General features: G+C 44.2%; 1 protein-coding gene across 2 annotated transcripts in view; it reads right to left on the bottom strand.

Annotated features, from left to right (window-relative positions):
• Nucleotides 1-19124, bottom strand: part of LOC307007758 (A disintegrin and metalloproteinase with thrombospondin motifs 2) — a 149099-nt gene that overhangs the window by 18154 nt on the left and 111821 nt on the right. For both annotated transcript variants that reach the window (XM_079630072.1, XM_079630073.1), the window contains exons 5-10: nt 18471-18554; nt 10844-11000; nt 10473-10578; nt 9206-9349; nt 8984-9116; nt 30-143 (exon numbers count right to left, since the gene is read on the bottom strand). In XM_079630072.1, the coding sequence (XP_079486198.1) occupies nt 30-143; nt 8984-9116; nt 9206-9349; nt 10473-10578; nt 10844-11000; nt 18471-18554 (738 nt within the window). The remainder of the gene's footprint in view (nt 1-29; nt 144-8983; nt 9117-9205; nt 9350-10472; nt 10579-10843; nt 11001-18470; nt 18555-19124) is intronic.

The following is a 19124-nucleotide window of genomic DNA, read 5'->3' on the forward strand; positions in this document are numbered from 1 at the left end:
TATCTGCATTAAAGGCTGAGTGGCGGTACCTTCCCTTCTCCGCATGTGGTACCATCAATGGGCGGTCCTTTTTTGGTCTTGCAAAAGAAGGGGTTGTCTGGGTGAGCGCACCAAAGCTGCTTACAGGGGTCAAAGGTGCGATACTGAGAAATAGAGGAACAGAGAGAAGAAAATGAATTCTCAACCTCTCACACATACTCTGAATGAGAGAAATCTTACAAGACGCAGCTGGTCAGCTGGCTAGGATCAATCTGAAGGATATCAGATTGGGTAAATATGGTAAACTGTTCTTTAAAAGACGAGATGATGTATAAATATCACTATTTAAATAGCCCTGTAAATCTCCAATAATCGACAAAAGATCCATTAAATGTGTCTCTATAATAAATAAATTGTAATATATGTATTGTTCAGATAACCTGTTTGTCAATTGTTTTTCTTTTAAATGTGTTACACAAATGTGTTACACTTTGTTTCTACAATATATACATGGTATTTTATTCAATAATATAATATAATATAATACAATATAATATAATATAATATAATATAATATAATATAATATAATATAATAGCGATGTCATGTCACGATTATTTAGGCCAAATGAAACAGTATGATACATTTTCAATAATGGGCAGGTTACATTTATGTAACAAAGCGATCTCATGCAGGCAAAACAAAACAATGAAGAACAACTGCTTTAGTTATGATGCAGCTTCTGACCAAGAGCACAGTTAGACAACAGAATGCTAGGCAGTGATGTGATATGGCCTCAAATGCTAAGGAAAATCTCTCTTTTTTCCCTCCCTTGGAGAGGCGTAGTAGACAGGACCGGAATCTCTGGCTGTGGTACTAATGATGACACTCCATTTAGCAGGATCCTAAACCCAACAAGCGTTTCAAACACATCAAGACACTAAGTGCAAAATAATGGCTCGCAGTTTTCAGCAGTAGCCAGCTGGCTGCTCGTGTTATCTCAGTTTGAAGATTGTTTAGAGTTTGCCAAGCTAAATAGCGAAAATAGTGCTGCACCTGAAGAGATTTTTAGATGTTTCAGGGAACTGTATTGTGGTTAAACTTCCTCCATTCAGCAATCTACAGTATTCATGGATATCTTTTTTGGTGAATGTACTGTAGAACACTCATTGACAAGTCACCAGATTGCAATGACTTGGTTAACTTATCATTACAGGGATGTTCAAAAAAAGTTTGAGCTCTGTTGAGAGAAAAGTCTAGGGCAAGGCATTCCAGAGAGTTTACAAGCCGAAATGTCACTGGTGTTTTCGCTGAAGCACTCATATACATTTTTCCACGCAAACATGTGTAAAGTTGTCTAAATCACCATTTTAGCAGTGAGACAACTGTTCTGGGTGGATGACCGTCTCGGTTACGGATGTAACCCTCGTTCCCTGAGTAGGGAACGGAGACGTTACGTCGAAATGACGACGAATGGGGTTCGCTTAGAAGCCTATCATCTTCGAACAGTAATAAAACGAGCCAATGGCAAGCAAATGCCATGGGTCTGCTGAATTTGCATAGCGTAACTCCGCCCCACAGTGTGGGTATATAAGGAAGTGAGCCGGCAACATGCAGATATGTTTCTTCGCTGAAGGAGCCAAGCTGAACTCAGGCTGTTCCAGCGGTACAGCGGAAGTGGCAGGAAGACGTAACGTCTCCGTTCCCTACTCAGGGAACGAGGGTTACATCCGTAACCGAGACGTTCCCTTTCGTAGTCACTTCGAGTTACGTCGAAATGACGACGAATGGGGTTCCCAGTCCAATCACGCCACCTCGGCTGTCTTCCAGTGCCCTGCGTAAGTCTGAGCTCCCTGTCGTGAGACTAGCACGGACGAAGGACTCCTACTTAACACAGGAATACCAAGGTACACTGGGAAGCATATCACAGTGGAATATGCAATCAGTGCCCGCCCGAAGGGGGGGGGGACTTAAGAAAACACATATGACCCGGAGGGGGGTGCATACGGAGAACACTGGGGTGTCCAGCCCGTAGGGTGGAATATTTCAACCCCAGGGGTGGCAGACTGGCTTGCCAAGGGAAAGACACATGCTCGAAGGAGGCTTACAGTGGAAATACACACGTGGGGGTCACCCAGCGGGGGAACCATGCACATGGTGGCACCTAGCCAACGCGAAAGCTGCCGGAGGCATAACTCTGGCGTTGACGTCAACAGCGCTGGAGGAACTCAGGGCTTATCAGGCTCACCTGAGGAGAATATCGCACGTATCCAGTCCGTGGAGTGGAATGGCGAGCAAGCGAAGACACCTGAGCGGGTCCTAGCACCGGCTGGTTGAAGCGAGTACTCGGGAGGACACTGGCTCCACTCGGAGATTATAGAATCTGGCGAATGTGTTGGGTGTCGCCCAGCCTGCAGCTCTGCAGATGTCTGTTAGCGAGGCGCCATGCGCTAGAGCCCAAGAGGAGGCCACACTCCGGGTGGAGTGGGCCGTCACACCAAGGGGGCACGGTCGACCTTGCTGCTGGTAAGCCAAAGCAATGGCGTCCACTATCCAGTGAGACAACCTTTGCTTGGAGAGAGCCTTTCCCTTCAGCTTCCCACCATAACAGACAAAGAGCTGGTCTGAGGTCCTGAACACTGCGTTCTGTCTACGTAAGCACGGAGGGCGCGTACTGGACAGAGCAATGCCAAGGCTGGGTCTGCCTCCTCCAGGGGCAGCGCTTGCAGGTTCACCACCTGGCGGTGGGAACCTTGGGCACATATCCAGACCGGGGTCTCAGGATCACGTGAGAGAAGGCCGGCCCGAATTCCAGGCACGCTTCGTCTACAGAAAATGCGTGCAGGTCCCCTACCCTCTTGATGGAGGCCAATGCAACCAGGAGCGCTGTCTTGATTGACAGGAACTTAAGCTCCACTGATTGCAGAGGCTCAAAGGGAGCACTCTGCAGGGCAGATAGAACCACTGAGAGGTCCCAAGAGGGAACGAGAGGAGGGCGAGGAGGATGTAGTCTCCTCGCTCCTCTCAGGAACCTGATGACCAGGTCGTGCTTTCCCACGGACTTACCTTCGACTGCGTCGTGATGTGCGGCGGTAGCGGCAACATACACTTTCAGGGTGGAGGGAGACAGCTTTCGCTCCAACCCATCCTGCAGGAAGGAAAGCACAACACCGATCGGGCATGATCTGGGGTCTTCTGAGTGAGAAGAGCACCAAGAGACGAAGAGGTTCCACTTCGACGCGTAGGCATGCCTAGTGGACGACGCTCTAGCGGAAGTGATGGTAGCCACCACCGCTGGTGGTAGGGTACTCAAACCTGCCTCGTCCCGTCCAGGAGCCACACGTGGAGGTTCCAGAGATCGGGACGAGGGTGCCAAAGGGTGCCCCGTCCCTGAGAAAGGAGGTCCTTCCTCAGAGGAATTGGCCAGGGAGGAGCTGTCGCGAGGAGTACAAGTTCGGAGAACCAGGTTCGGGTGGGCCAGTGCGGCGCAACCAATATGACCTGCTCCTCGTCCTCCCTGATCTTGCACAGGGTCTGTGCAAGAAGGCTCACTGGGGAAACGCATACTTGCGGAGGCCCCGGGGCCAGCTGAGCGCCAGAGCGTCCGTGCCGAGCGTGCCCTCGGTCAGGGAGTAAAACTGGGCGCAGTGGGACGAGTCGTGGGAGGCAAACAGGTCTACCTGTGCGTCCCCGAACTGATCCCAAATCAGCTGGACCGCCTGGGGATGGAGTCTCCATTCTCTCGGAAGAGGCTGAAGCCGTGAGAGCTCGTAGGCTGCACAGTTCAGGTCTCCCGGAATATAAATGGCTCGAAGCGACCTCAGATGCTTCTGACTCCATATGAGGAGGTGGCGGGCGAGTTGCGACATACGGCGGGAGCGTAGACCACCTTGTCGGTTGATGTACGCTACTGTCGCGGTATTGTCTGATGGGACTAGTACGTGCTGGTTCTTGAGCAGCGCCCGGAAGCGGTGCAGAGCGAGACGTACTGCCAGCAACTCGAGGCAATTGACATGCCATAGGCGGTGGGGTCCTGTCCAGGAGCCCGCGGCAGCATGTCCATTGCACATGGCGCCCCAGCCCGTGGAGGAGGCATCCGTTGAGACAACAACATGCCTGGAAACTCGTTCTAAGGGCACTCCGGCCCGAGAAAGCTGAGATTCGTCCACGGGGTGAAGGTCTGATGGCAGGTCGGAGTAACTGGTACTCGGAACGTGCCCTGACGCCATGCCCACCTCGGGACTCGATCGCAAAGCCAGTGCTGAAGCGGTCTCATATGAAGCAATCCGAGCGGCGTTGCCGCGGCTGCAGATGCCATATGCCCCAGGAGCCTCTGAAAAAGTTTCAGTGGAACCGCACTCTTGCCCTCAAATTGTCTCAGGCAAGTCGGCAGTGACTGCGCGCGCTCGCTCGTAAGCTGCGCGCACATGGCGACCGAGTCGAATTTCCTACCGAGAAAAGAGATCCTCTGCACGGGGCAAAGTTTGCTCTTCTCCCAGTTGACCCGAAGGCCCAGACGGGCTAGGTGCCGGAGCACTAGGTCCCTGTGTTCGCAACCCTGGTCCGAGAGTGAGCTAGGATTAGCCAGTCATCGAGATAATTCAGGATGCGAACCCTGTGCTGCCGTAGCGGCACAAGGGCTGCCTCGACGACCTTCGTGAAGACGCGAGGAGACAGGGCCAACCCGAATGGGAGAACTGCGTACTGGTATGCCTGCCCCTCGAAAGCAAACCGCAAGAACGGTCTGTGTCGAGAAAAAATGGAGACATAAAGTAGGCGTCCTTCAGGTCGATCGCTGCAAACCAATCCTGTGGCTGCACACATTCGAAAATGCGCTTGGCCATGAGCCTCTTGAACGGAAGCCTGTGAAGGGAACGGTTCAAGACGCGCAGATCCAGGATTGGCCGTAACCCACCGGATTTCCTGGGGACAATGAAGTAGGGGCTGTAGAAGCCGGACCTCATTGCGGCTGGAGGGACAGTCTCGATCGCACCCTTCGCCAGCAGGGTGGCGACCTCCACTCTCATGACAGGGGCATTGCCACCGACCATAGTGAAGCGGACTCCCCTGAAGCGGGGAGGAGACCGTGCGAACTGAATCGCATAGCCGAGCCTGATGGTTCGCGCGAGCCAGCGGGACAGGGGGGAAGCTCTAACCAGGCTCCCACGGACTGTGCCAGCGGGGTCATGCGAACGACAGACGTCCCCCCGGGGGTGCAGCGAAGCGGAATGACCGGCCCAGACGTGGGTGGCATAGCGGCCCGGTGTGGGGGCACGGTCATTAGCCGCGTCCTGCCAGAGGAGGCCAGGGAAGGACCAGCGTTCCACAGGGGCGTGCTCTGGCAGGGGTCTGGCGACAGAGGGGGACGAGAGTGGCGAGGCCCGTGAGCGTGCGCACTGTCATCCGAGAACTCTGTGACAGAGGAGGGCGAGAGTGGCGGGACCCGAGGGTGGCGCGCACTGTCGTCCGAGAACTCTGTGTGCTCAGAGATGGGAGAGACAGTTCTTTGGAAAAAGAGGTTTTCCCCCGGCCCTCCACCGGGGGAAGGAGTGGCCCTGCAACCACCTCCTAGAAAGAACTGCAACCCATCTCTGAGCTGCCCGTAACGGGAGCACCGCATTGCTGCGGGGCTGGTACGGGCTGGGGCGCCTTCCTGCGACTACCTCCATGGCACGGCCTGGGTGAAGGGTGCTGCTAGGGCCGGCAGGAAGTGTCGCAGGAGGGCGCCCTCGGCGGCGAGCGGAATGAGGCAGCTGAGCCGGCGGCTGAGCAGCTGGCCGCGGGATCAGAGCCTCAGTCCGCTCTGGGCAGCCGAGAACTCTGGGCAGAGTCCTCGACTGCGCCGCCGAGGAGGCCAGTCTGGGATATGGGGAGTTGAGGAAGCGGCTTCGCTCAGCCTCGCCCATATCAACCAGACTAAGCCAGTTTTTGTCTCTGGACCACATGTGTGGACATCACCTGACCCAGGGAGCGTGTGGTCACCTTCGTCGCCCGTAGAGCGAGGTCGGTGGCGGCACGCAGCTCTTGCAAGAGCCCTGGACCAGCCCTACCCTCGTGCATTAGCAATGAGCACCCCTGGCCTGGTAGACCTGAAGGATGGGCATAGCATGCAGTGAGGTGGCAGCCAGCCCCGCAGCTCTATAGATCTCTGCCACCGGAGTAGACAAAAACCTACATGCTTTGGGGTGGGTGGGTGCTTAGGGCCGCCACGCCAGTGGAGGCGCTGTGGGGACACAGTTGTGTTGCCACAGAACACTCCATAGGGGGAACCCCAGTGTACCCACTGGCCGCGACCTCATCGAGGGCAGAGAAGGCGGAAGAGGCCGCTGAGTAATCTCATGACCTCTTCATGCACGTCCAGGAAGAAAGGAATTGGGGGCGGGCCGACGTGTGCCGGTGCGTCCCCAAAAACCGATCATCAGCTTTAAGCACTTGGGACATGGCGGAGGGTTCCACACAAGCCCAAATGCTCGCGACTGCCCGGGGAAGCATGGCAGAGTTCTGGTTCAGACTCGGGCAATGCTGGCACACCCGGAGGAGGCAGCACAGCCGAGTCTTCTCCAGCGTACTCACGCCCACCTTGTGATGCGGCGATAGACAAGATTTCATCTGCCGGGGCATCGAATGAAATGCTGGACCAGCCCGCGACCTCTGGCCGGGACTGGTCAGCGATCTCATCCGGATACCACACGGGTTGCAATGTGAAGAGGAGTGTGTGGACCGAGGATAGATCGTCGGGTTGGTTCCACACAGCAGCCTCTGATCACCCTGGCCACCAGCCGAAGTATTCCCTCTTGCGGAGAGAATAGATCGGGGTGTGGATGAGGGGACTCTCTCTCGAGGAGGTCATCGAGTCTCGATCGTTACATTGCGATGGTCATGTCCCCGCAATGAGAACATGACGCATCCACGAACGCTGTCTGTGCGTTTGCCCAAACACATCAGACAGCGTCCGTGCCCATCAGCTGATTTAATCTGTGTATCGCACCCAGAAACACACGGGCGAACCGTCTTTAAAAAGACGCGCCGCGTGCAGCTCTTTTAGAGAGATAAAACTCAAACAGCAGTGCTGAAGCGCCCAGGGAGAGACACACGACTGGCAGACCACTGCGCAGATCGGCAGGCAATATGAAGCTCGCTGGAATTCGCCGTCACACCAACACTTCTGAAGAGTAGCTCGTCTCGAAGAGTGAAGAGAGATGATCTCAGAATGGCTTGTGGAGTGAAGAATGCTCTTGGCTCCGAAAGCGAAAACATATCTGCATGTTGCCGGCTCACTTCCTTATATACCCACACTGTGGGGCGGAGTTACGCTATGCAAATTCAGCAGACCCATGGCATTTGCTTGCCATTGGCTCGTTTTATTACTGTTCGAAGATGATAGGCTTCTAAGCGAACCCCATTCGTCGTCATTTCGACGTAACTCGAAGTGACTACGAAAGGGAACTCCAGTTATGCATTATACTAATGTAATTCCTGTTTGTTGAGTTTGCTCATTGTACACATGCAGTATAGACATCAATTTGTGCATTTCTATACACACATTTTTCTTTATTTTTGAGAAACTGAAGGACAAGTCAAAAATATTTAAATTATTACATTTGTATTAAACTCAAGCATTCCTTTAACTTCACGTCACACTGGCTGTTAAAAAACGGTGCCAAAAAAATCCAAAATAAGGAAAAGACGACTGTGGGTTTAGTATCCCGCTGTGTACATGACTGCAAAATGACAATGAGTTCAACACCAACCAATAACATGTAATGATTTAACAATAAGACCATCTAAATTGAACCAAGTTCAAACAAAAGTGGCCACATTGCGACTGAGGAGAACACCTTACCTGGGCTCCTGACGGCCCCACCTTTTGCAGCTAAGGGAATGGTTTAACAAGACAGTGAAGTACAGTCCAAGCAGTGCTGTTCAGCTGGAATTTCATTTTTCTGAGCAGAAATGATTCTTGAAATCATTTTTATCCAGCTTTGTGAAAGCAACATTAAGTGATTTCAAACTCATGCCATCTAGTTTTGATTATCTGATCATTTTTTATTCAAAAATATTTGGTTCCTCAAAAAAGAATCGCAAACAATATAATTAGCCTCACATTTTCTCTCAGATAGATGTTTGACATCATTTTGAAATTTGGTGTTCATAAAATGTGTTTTGTTGTGAATCTGGATTTTTTTTCTCTATAAAATAAAACCACCTGATGTGATATAAAGGGTTTTAAAACCTGGTCCTTCTTGTTCTCTAAAAGATTTGTTCACCCAAAAATAAAATAAGTTTAAAAGAATCATTTTCTCACCCTCGTGTAAACCCATATAACATTTTCCCCCCCGCAGAATACACAGAATGTTTGAAAGGCTTTCAAACTTGCAAAATTATGAATAGATTAATTGAAAATATCCCTCTCAAAAGCACAATTCATTAATAAATCAGTGTTGTTTGTTTAGAGCTAGGGCCGGTGACAAAATGTGCAGTAAATGATGACTTAAATTTCAGTCTGTATAACTTGCATTACTTCAGAAGACTTGAAATAAAGTGCACGAGTCATATGGACCACTTTTATGATATATTAAAGGTATTTTTGTGTCCTTTGTAAAGCCTGAATGGATTTTTTTTTCTTTCAAAATCCTCCTTTTATGTTCCACGGAAGAAAGAAAGCCATATGAGTTTGAAACAGCATGAGCGTGAGAAATAGTGACAAAAACATTTTCTGGTGCACTATTCTGTTCCTTTAAGCTTTTTCCTTTCAGCATGTACAGATATCAAAACTCAGTCACTTAACACAACATACTGTGTGGTACATTCATAATGCATTATTAGCATGTATAACACATAATACTGGGTCACGGCGATCTATGGTGAACCCAATGACCACAAATGGTGATTGTTATGGCAAGCTGATGGTCAATTATACATGCTTGTAGTGATTTTACAATCTCATAAAAAATAATGCATTATTTGAATGAAAAGGCCTGTGAGGCAGTTAATTCAAGACTCACCGCTGTGCACATCATATATCCGGCCCCGAAGTCAAAGCGACACTGTTCGTCCATAGAGTAATGCAGCCCGGGAAGCTGTGGAAGCTCCTCCCACGTGTGCTCGTACGGGTCATCACGGAGACAATCATATGAACTACACAGGCAGAATGAGGTAGTATATAATCCACAGTTGTACAAGTGGAGTTTTGGTTGATTGGGTGTGTATGTACATCTAGTACTCACTGCAGGTAGCGGCCCAGTTCCTGTTGACTGCAGCGGGACCAGAGGAACCGGTGGAAAGCGGCCTGCACCAGTGGGGCCATTATGCTTCCCATTTGCACCTCATCTCCACAACGGTTCCCCAGCCCATCATGCTCCATTCCCAACCTTTAACACACACATACAGTACATATATTGTATATCCAAACAATTAAAAAAATTTAAAGACCATTTATTTTGCCATTTTTAGATTTGAATAAAGTTATGAACAGAATTTAGTCAGGGATATGCATAAATTTGTTCCTGAACTAATAAATTTTTAATGAATTGGTTGAGTGAAGGAATCAATGAGTCAGTTTCATAGGCTTTGCTTTGTTCCTGAATGAATAATTACTTCACAACTGTTAAAAAGTATGTTCTGTATAGTATGAATGTAATTTGGACTTCCTGCATCCGTCATGTTGTCATTGTCATTGTCATGTGACCAACCAGCGTCAGTTGCATCACTTCACTGCCATTCACAAATACTCTCCCATGGCCTCATGGGACAGTAAAATGAACATCGGATGCACATTTCAGAATCATGGTGGAAGTAGTAAGTAATCCGGGTACTTTTTCAGGTAATCCGTGTAATCCGTCAAATGTTTTATGAAAACTGTAAATTTGGATATACTAATCTTTTCACCTACAATATAGTTGGGAAGTATGCAGTTTCGGATGAAGCCAGTCACTTATTTAATTTCTAAATTAATCAGTGTTTTAAACTAATCGGTTGTGAACTATCCAATGATTTGCTGTTTCACTCACAGACAGTCACTTTTTGCCATCTACAGGCATTTCAGTCTAACTTGCAGAAAGAGTCACTATAAAATCCCCACTACTAAGACTAATTAGCAATACAAAAAGTGGAAAGTCATTTGTTTGCAAATGCTGCTCAACTAATAAGATTCAAAGACCTGGGGCCAGTTGCATAAACCGCTAAGACTTCCAAGTTAGACATCACATTTTTTTCTTTAAGACCGTTCATAACTTTTTTTAATCAGTTACATAAAAATGTAGATTGGCCTAATCTGATACCAAAAAGTAAGACTGATTACCCATTGACAAACTGTTAGTGGGTCATACTAACTAGATATTAAGACACTGTCTTAACATACTGTAATGGCTATGTTTATGCAACTGGCCCCAGATCTACATTTTGTATAAATATATATTAATACATATATTAAAATATATGATATAGCTTTTGACATACAGATATTAGGTAAGCAGGGGTGCAGCAGGTACTCACACATGGCCGGTTTCATGTGCCACCACAAAAGCAGACGAGAAACCATCCTCATGGTTGAGAGTGCAGCTCCGTACGGGATGACACATGCCTGTGACAGGAGCGTAACCTAGCAACACATAAGAACACCTTACTGAGTTTGTCCTCCTCACATCTTCATCAGCATACACATATTTTTAGTGCTTATTTTCCACTGATCTGAGGCCTGAGGTCATGATCATTTCAAGATCATAGTGGAATGTTCTTGTAGACATCCATTTTTCAAAGTGAGTGTGTGTGTTCATGTTTGAATAATTATCTGCTTTTATTAGCAACATGTTTCAATCTCTGGAGGTTGATGATGCTGTGCTGGTGAGTGTGTTTGTGCATTTTACCCTGCATCCCCGTAGGTCCAAACTCTTGACGAGTGAGAAAGATGGCGTGATCGTGGTAATCTTTATCATTTGTGTCCTTCCTCTGCTGTTCGAAAGCCCATCTACACACATTCTCCAGACTCTGAGAAGGGTTGCCCAGCTCAATGAGACTCGCGGACTGAAAGCATACATGAGAAGGATGTTACGCTCAAAGTTTAATTTTGATTTCGCTATTGGCATCTGGTGGTGGTGTGAATCAATTCCAAACATCTAATTTAAGTTGTGGGTTTCAATACAAACTATTAAAGGAACAGTTGAATCTGTTGTAAAATGTTGGCGTGTTGCTCGCATAAACCTATGACTTCAGAAGACCTGGAATACAGCACATGGGTCATATGGAGGATCTTTATGATGCTTTGGCATCATTGGAAACATTGCTAAGCTTTCCATTTGTATTCCATCTTGTCATTAGGGTTTGGAAGGACATGAGGGTGAGAAACATTTGAAGGTAACTATATGAATACTGATGGATCTTACCACCAGACCAATATATGTATGTTCAAAAATGTTCAAAAGTTTGATGTTGGTAAGATTTTTAAATGTTTCTGAAAAAAGTATCTTATGCTCACCAAGCTGTATTTTTGATAAAAAAATACAAACTATTTTCTACTTTAATATATTTTAAAATGTAATTTATTGCCAAGCTAAATTTTCAGCATCATTACTCCAGTGTTCAGTGTCACATGATCCTTCAGAAATCATTCAGACATCCATCAAGTACTGAACACTGAACAATTGTTGTTTGTTATTACACTGAGGGATGAATCTAAACTATTTTTTTTGCGGTCAAATCACAGATGCTGAACCCAAGCTGTTCCTTTAATCAGAGGACAGACTCCTAAACAATTACGTCAACACAAACTTCAAAAGCACGACACAATTGTTCATCAATCATTTAGTATCATTAACGCCCTTTGATGTTGAAAGTACTGAACAATTCAATCGATATAATTTGCAGTGAAACTGAACACGTTGACATGAAATGTTTATACAATAACAACAGAAAAAAGTTGAAACCACGGCAGCTGTGACGCTGTTATTATTGCTTCATTTCACACTTGTGTGAACACAGACGTAAACATTGCTCTGGTTTTTCGCCGAATTGTGTGCAGGAGATAAATGTGTGCAGAGAAACATCCAGACAGGAATGCGCGGCTGTGTTTTGATGACGTGGCCCAGAGAGCCATTGGAAGTAGGAGATCCTTTCCAGATGTGTGTCCTGAAACTGCCTTTCTCTCCCTGTGCCTTCACTGCCTTGCTATCGTGCTTCTTACGCTGTAACAAGGTCATGAACTCTGAGAACTACACTGCAATGTCTTCATCAACCAGTAGAGGGAAGCTTCACCATTCCAAAGCCTTGCTGTGCACCATGGGAAAGAAAGAGGGTGGTGGGAAATAACTCAACTCAGCATCACTCTCAGCACAAGTGCATCCAGCGCTTTATTCTCGCATTATACTTCATTTATTTGTGACTGATGATTTTTAAGTGGTAGGTTTGTGCGCAGGCAGCAAACTAATGTAAACTAGTTACTAAACACATGATTTATCTTCACTTATCTTCATTCCATCACTGAGATGTTTGTTGATAATGTCACGAAGGGTGTTTCTCGGGATTCTGTACACAGGAGACTTTCTCTTGTTCTTGTTAACAGAATACATGACAGACGTGCAAGCATGCTCAGTAAAAGAACGTCTCGGCTTCTTTATCGTCTCTGTGATCCGCCGAACACACACACTCTTAGACACAAGCGCGCTCTGTGGATTGATGCTGGGTGTGTCATGTCAGGGTCTCTTTATCTTTTTCGGCGCTAGGTGAGGGGAAGAGCGGAACAGATGTGCGGAAGAGACTGTGATGTTGAAACCTTGTTGGAGGTGCGTGGGGTCACTCGGTTGATCGTGCGTGCCGCTGCCGGCAGCAACGGTTGCCACAGTAATTGGGAATGATGGACAACCTGCTGGCAAGACGGGCGAGGCTGCATGCTGATTGGGGCTGAGGTGGCAGGGGAGAGGAGTGGGTGTGGAAGAACCAGGCGTTTGTGTATGAGCGAGAATAAGAGGGAGGGAGAGGTGGAAAGAAAAAGATACAGATGGAGAAAGATGTATATCTGTAGCAGAGCTATTGAAATAAGTGGGTGATCCTGGGAGATTTGAGAATGCGAGTGAGTGTGAATAAGAAAAGACAGTGGAAAGGTTTCCACACTGAAAGATGAGTGAAGTTAGTGAAGTCAGGTTAACAAATCTGCAATGAAATCACTAAAATGGAACAACTGCATTAATGTGGCTCTATTTTAATAGCACCTATTATGCTAAATTCACTTTTAAGTTTTAACATAAATGTGTGTTGGCAGTGTGTGTACACAACCACCCTATAATGATAAAAATCCACCAAGTGCTTTTTTTAAAAATCCACATAAATCATAAACACTGTCTCAGAACGAGCTGTTCTCAGATTCGGGCAAATGTGACGCACTTTTGCACAAGCCCCGCCCTAGACTGTTGACTGACACTGCTGCTATTAGCGTAGACCCGCCCTGAGTGAGCAAACAGTCTGCCATTGTTTTGACACCGGAGCAGCTGTAGACAAGAATGTCTCCTAAGCGATAGAAGTGTTTTGTTGTTGGATGTAAGAATGAACAGTCTTCATTTACTCTCGTTGTTACTCGAGGATGGATCAGTACAACTGTTCGTAATCCAGCTTACAGTCTCCGGAGTGATAGGCCTAATGTTACTGATGATCAGTGATCACGGCAGAAATGAAAGTGAGAGCGCGCACTTTATTACAGTTCATCTGAGTCGTTTTGCGGATATATTTAAGTTTACCAGTTTATTAAGCACCCCCTGAAAAGGTGTGTATTGTGTAATTCGCTGTGTATGTTGATGATAATGAAAGGGAGAGAGAGAGTTTATGGATAAGACTTTAATGCGCACTTTTATATTGTATTTATTCAGCTCTTACAGTGATTCTCTGGAATAAATCTAACGCTTCATCTTTTGTGTGATGTACAATAAACTTAATTGAACTCATCAGTATATTTTTGGCGGTCCGCTACAACAGGCTTGTACTAATAGTGGATAAAAGCAAGATGAAAAATAAGTTATAACAGTAATTAAACTAGACTATACCTGTTCTATTTACATACTGCATATATTCTCTGACTCTTGTCTCTAGGCATTATTGTCCGACTCTAGGTCGAAATCAATACTGCTACTGAGATTTCTGTTTTGAAATCAGATGAGATTGCTCTGAGCTCGTGAGGCTCCGCCCTCTGGACCGGCAGCAGCTGCTCATTTGCATTTAAAGGGATACACACTAAAACGGTGCGTTTTTTCTGAGCCCCAAAAAGTGAGGCTCAGAAAACGTGCTGTAAAAAATTATCTGTTGGGTATTTTGAGCTAAAACTTCACATACACACTCTGGGGACATCAGATGCTTATTTTACATCTTGTGAAAAGGGGCATAATAGGTGCCCTTTAAACAGGAAGTAAAAATATAATCTTGTTCACATGCAAAAAAAGAAAAAGAAAAAAGTGAATGATAGTTTTATCATCCTAGGACATCCCCACCCTAAACTTACATTGAGTTATGATAGCCATGAATTGAGTTCTGAGTGTGCGTATTTGCTTTAATTAAATAATATGTTTGGACAAACTAGTTTAATATAGGCTATTATTCAATTATGTTTAAAGCACTTATTTAGAAATTGCTGTCATGATAATCTTGTAAGAATGTGTTCATTTAGAAAAATATGCATATTCACTTATTCAGATACATTCTTGAAATGTACTCTTATGAACACACCTAAAAAAAGGACTATGCCGGCCTAATTTAAATTAATGCTTGCTCTATTATTTAATTTTACAAAAAAAATTAGAAAATAAATTAGATCTTGCATTAAAAAAGCTGGATGGATACCAACATGTGAATAACTTTTTTTCATTCAGTAAAAAGAAAAATAAACTACACTGGAAAATATGCATCAAAAAAGTCATGTGACTTTTGCAGCGAAGAAAAAAAAAAATTGCACAAATCCACATGATGGTTTTGTTCTCTTGAACACATGGTATGGAAATGCTGGTGTATTCGTGAAATCTTTAAAAAAATATTACATTTGTTTGTATAAATTAAATACACAATTCGGGTGGAACCCAGGGTTATAATCGTTAACTAAATAGAATAAAAACAAAAATATATAAACTAAAACAAAAACTGAAAATAAAAGTAAGACCCAATAAAAAATGTTAATACCGGTAGAAACTTTAATAGTGTTTAAATCATACTAAAATAACAGCGATGGAAACATTTTTGTATTGACCTGAGTTTAAATCCTGCGTGCAAATTTTAAATAAACTAGGTATCAGATAGCATTTAATTTGTGTCTATGTCATACAGTACAGTATATGCCAGAATCTGCTACTTGGGCTTGGTGTCAGAAAATTTTTTCTCTTTAAAATCATTGTATATTTACTTTGTATCTAAATTGGGTTTCGACAGCCAGCCCACAGGTCAACTAACCCACTGGGAATGTCCCTGTGCTCCCTGTGGCCACCACATCCCTGAATGGAGTTAAACAACATTTTAAGTCTCAGTGAGAGGCAGACGAAGCGTGACCACCAACAGACTGAAGGAAAAAGACAGAATGGAAAGGAAACCAGAGTATGTATGAGCATAGAGACAGAGATGAAAAGATAACTGACAAAGAGATAAACAGAAAGAGAGAGAGAGAGAGAGAGAGAGAGAGAGAGAGAGAGAGAGAGAGAGAGAGAGAGAGAGAGAGAGAGAGAGAGACCTGTGTGCTAACCGCCTGATGAGTTCATGTGGGACCGTTTGCATTTTAAGAACTTAATCCTGGAAAGACAAGGCCAGAGGGACAATCACCACAAATCAGCGTAGGAAACGCCATCTGCCTGACCCGCTGCAGACCTCTGTCTCTCCATCTCACCTGAAACTGCACGTAATCAGCATGTAACCCCACACACTATCTGTCACTGAGGAAAAAATCACCATTTATCATAATGGCTGGAGGTATAGTGTCTCAGTAAGAAGAGCAAAATTTGAGGGCACCATAGCGTTGTGAGCTATTCCTCCCGCTGGGTGAACTGACATTTGTGGTAATGGTAAGCTCCGTCGCAGAGATAGAGAGGTGATGGATTGTCATGTTTAAGTGGCTTAAAAATATCTTCCTCATGGGTTACACATCCAGATAGCACTCCTGGAGAAAAGATCCTTTCTTCCCGAACCTGATACTGATTGAATAAATGGCGTAGGTGTTTGTGGCGAGCAGGAGCACGGCGGTGGCGTGATTGCTGATGAGCGACAACTGCGCGACGCACTGGTCTCGTATCTCTCAAGGAGGAGCGGAAGCATAAAAGGAGGAGCGAAGACAGTGAAGATCGAGAGAGGACCAGGCCTGGATTTATGTTGTGTTTCTGTTTTATTGCATGTGGCAGCAGTCGTTCGTGAGGGACTCCTGCCTTTACTTTCGTTTTGTTATTTGTTTATTTACTTTTTATATATACGTTTATGAACGTTCGTCAGTTCCCGCCTCCTTCCCATAACAACAAACATTGCTACACAATGTTAACTTCACAATTGATTAAGATGTATATATCACAATATCACATTAGCAAAAGTAAATATCTTTCAGCAAAATTGCAAGTGTGATATTGCTTTTATTCAACAGTTCAATGAACTTAAAGTTAATAATGAGTAACTTAGGTTTACATTTTAGACAAAATGTTGCTAATTACTGTTCAAAAGGTACTAAATTGAACATTTTTGTCTGTGAGAAATGCACAATAGTGGCTTTCCTGAAAGAATTTGTGTTTTTGAACAACTCAGAGAAATAAATGATTCAATGAATCTCTCATAAATGATTGAATAAATCACTCACTCCGTGATTCATGTTAATGAAACAATAATTTAATTATTTTTTTCCTGAATGTATCAGTATTTGTGAATTAATTGGTTAGGTAAATTATTCAATGGCTCTCTCATAAAGGCAGACACTTGCTTGTTCCTGAATGAATCAGTGTTTTGAACAAATCACTTGAATGAATGATTTGAATGATGGGAATAATGGGAACAAATCAATGATTCACTCATAAAAATAATTAAGTGTTTTGTTCCTGATGAATCAGTGTTTTGAAAGAATCACTTGAATTAATGATTCAATGTCACTCATAAAGACCCATCACCACCAACAGGCATAAGGATGTAAAATATGGAAACATGTTTTATGTTTGTTATGTATGTCACTGAAAAATCTCCACCACTAATGCATATGTAATGCATACTATTGCTATTCATTTAATTGAATTTCTGTCTAGGTGAGATATTGAAGAGATATGGGATTTTCTTATTGAGGAACTGTGTCAGAGGAAAGCTGAGCCTAGAACTGTGGTCACTATCAGGTCAACCACATCTGAGACGGTCTCTCTGATCTGAGATCAGCCTCTCCCTGATCTCCAGTTACAGGAAGAGCAGCATTTCATGGAGCTGTGTTTATGAATGAGGCAGGGTCATCATTGATTGTTTATCTGGCATTCTTGATTCTTCTTCCCAGAATCCTTTGCTCTGTCCCATAGGGGAGGTGCTGGTGTGTGCGTGTTTATGTGTTGGGGGGGTATTAGGAAGGCAATTGCATAACATCAGCACTCTGTGTGCTTTGGTGTTGAACTGTGAAGGCGTGTGACTTTGAAAAGACTCCCATGGGAAAACTATGCTTTTAGTTCCCGTTTGCTCAGTCCGGTGGAATAACAGGCCCTAAGCCATGGTGAGCACCCAGCAGAAGGGGGTGGGAAAAGATGTGCATGTAAGCTAAGCTAGCAGTGTGTTTATGTGTTTGTGTTGGTGTGAGTGTGAGACAGAGGGTGGAAGAGAGAGAGATAGATAAATTGAGTGTGTGTCTATACATGTTTGCTGCTGATGCAATATGTCAACCTGTCATGATACAGAACTGCAAAGGTGCTAAATGGCTACAGACAGTGAAAATTTATCATTTGGGAATTTTTGTAAAAATACAAAAAAACTATGTTTTAGGTTACATCAGTGCTTTATCAAGGTGAAAACTAGAGTCTGAACATGAAATCAGTCTCAGATGAAACACCAACTAATACAGTGTGTCATTTATCCACTACTACTAGCTACACCAAACTGAATGGAAAATAAAGTTTCCCAATCACTTCAATTGATTAAAAAAAAAAGAAGATCATGCCATTGGTTGATCCACAGCTTAATGTGTGTGGCTCCTCAAACAATGTTGAAACTGTCACAAAACCACAGTTTACACTTTTTGGGAAGTTAGCCTACAAATTGTTTGCTAATATTTGTCTCTGAAGCATTCACTAAAGGAAAGATTACCCAAAATATGACTACAAAGATTTGTGATGTCAATTGATTTAAAAAAATATATATAGATAAAAGTTGTACTGATAGAAAAAAAAAATGATATTGTATAATAAAACCAGAAGTGTAATAAAATAAAATAGCAAATAAGGCAAATTTTAATTTCATACAGACTTTAACTTTTCATCTGATATTTGATGCATGATGTCATTAGAGTCATGATTCACACACAATGGTTCTTACTTTTTTGGCATCCACCAAAACAATCCGAACTAGCACCACGTTTATTCGTGCCCCGAGAGATTGGTCATGATAGATCTCGTTAACCTGTGAAGAGAGAAAAGTAGTGTTAGGTCCAAAATTAAGAGCTTCATATTGAGACTGATATATTGATATTGTGAGCGTAAAATAGTCTCACTATACAAACACCTATTAAAGCAAATTAAAAAAAACTTCATACTGAATACCCTTTAGATTCAATGTTTCAGTCTGCCTTTCAGACATGTTTCGAGAATTATATTAGAAAAAAAAGTGTGATGGAAAATGGCTAGCATCACTTAAACCATTTTCAAATTAAACTGATTATTAAACTAACCCTAACCCCAAACTTTGGAAATCTGGAATCTGAGGGTGCAAAAAAATCTAAACATTGACAAAATCGCCTTTAAAGTTGTCCATTTATGTTCAAGATTGTGCTGCAATCACTCACAAAGATAAATGTTTTATATATTTACGGTAGGAAATGTACAAAATATCTTCATGGAACATTAATATCCTTAATATTAATTATTAATATCCTAATGATTTTTTGCATAAAAGAACATTTTTGACCCATACAATGTATTGTTGACTATTGCCACAAATATACCTGTGCGACTTTTGACTGGTTTTGTGATC

Source organism: Phoxinus phoxinus, assembly GCF_949152265.1.
Source record: "Phoxinus phoxinus genome assembly, chromosome: 12".
NCBI classification, from domain to species: domain Eukaryota; kingdom Metazoa; phylum Chordata; class Actinopteri; order Cypriniformes; family Leuciscidae; genus Phoxinus; species Phoxinus phoxinus.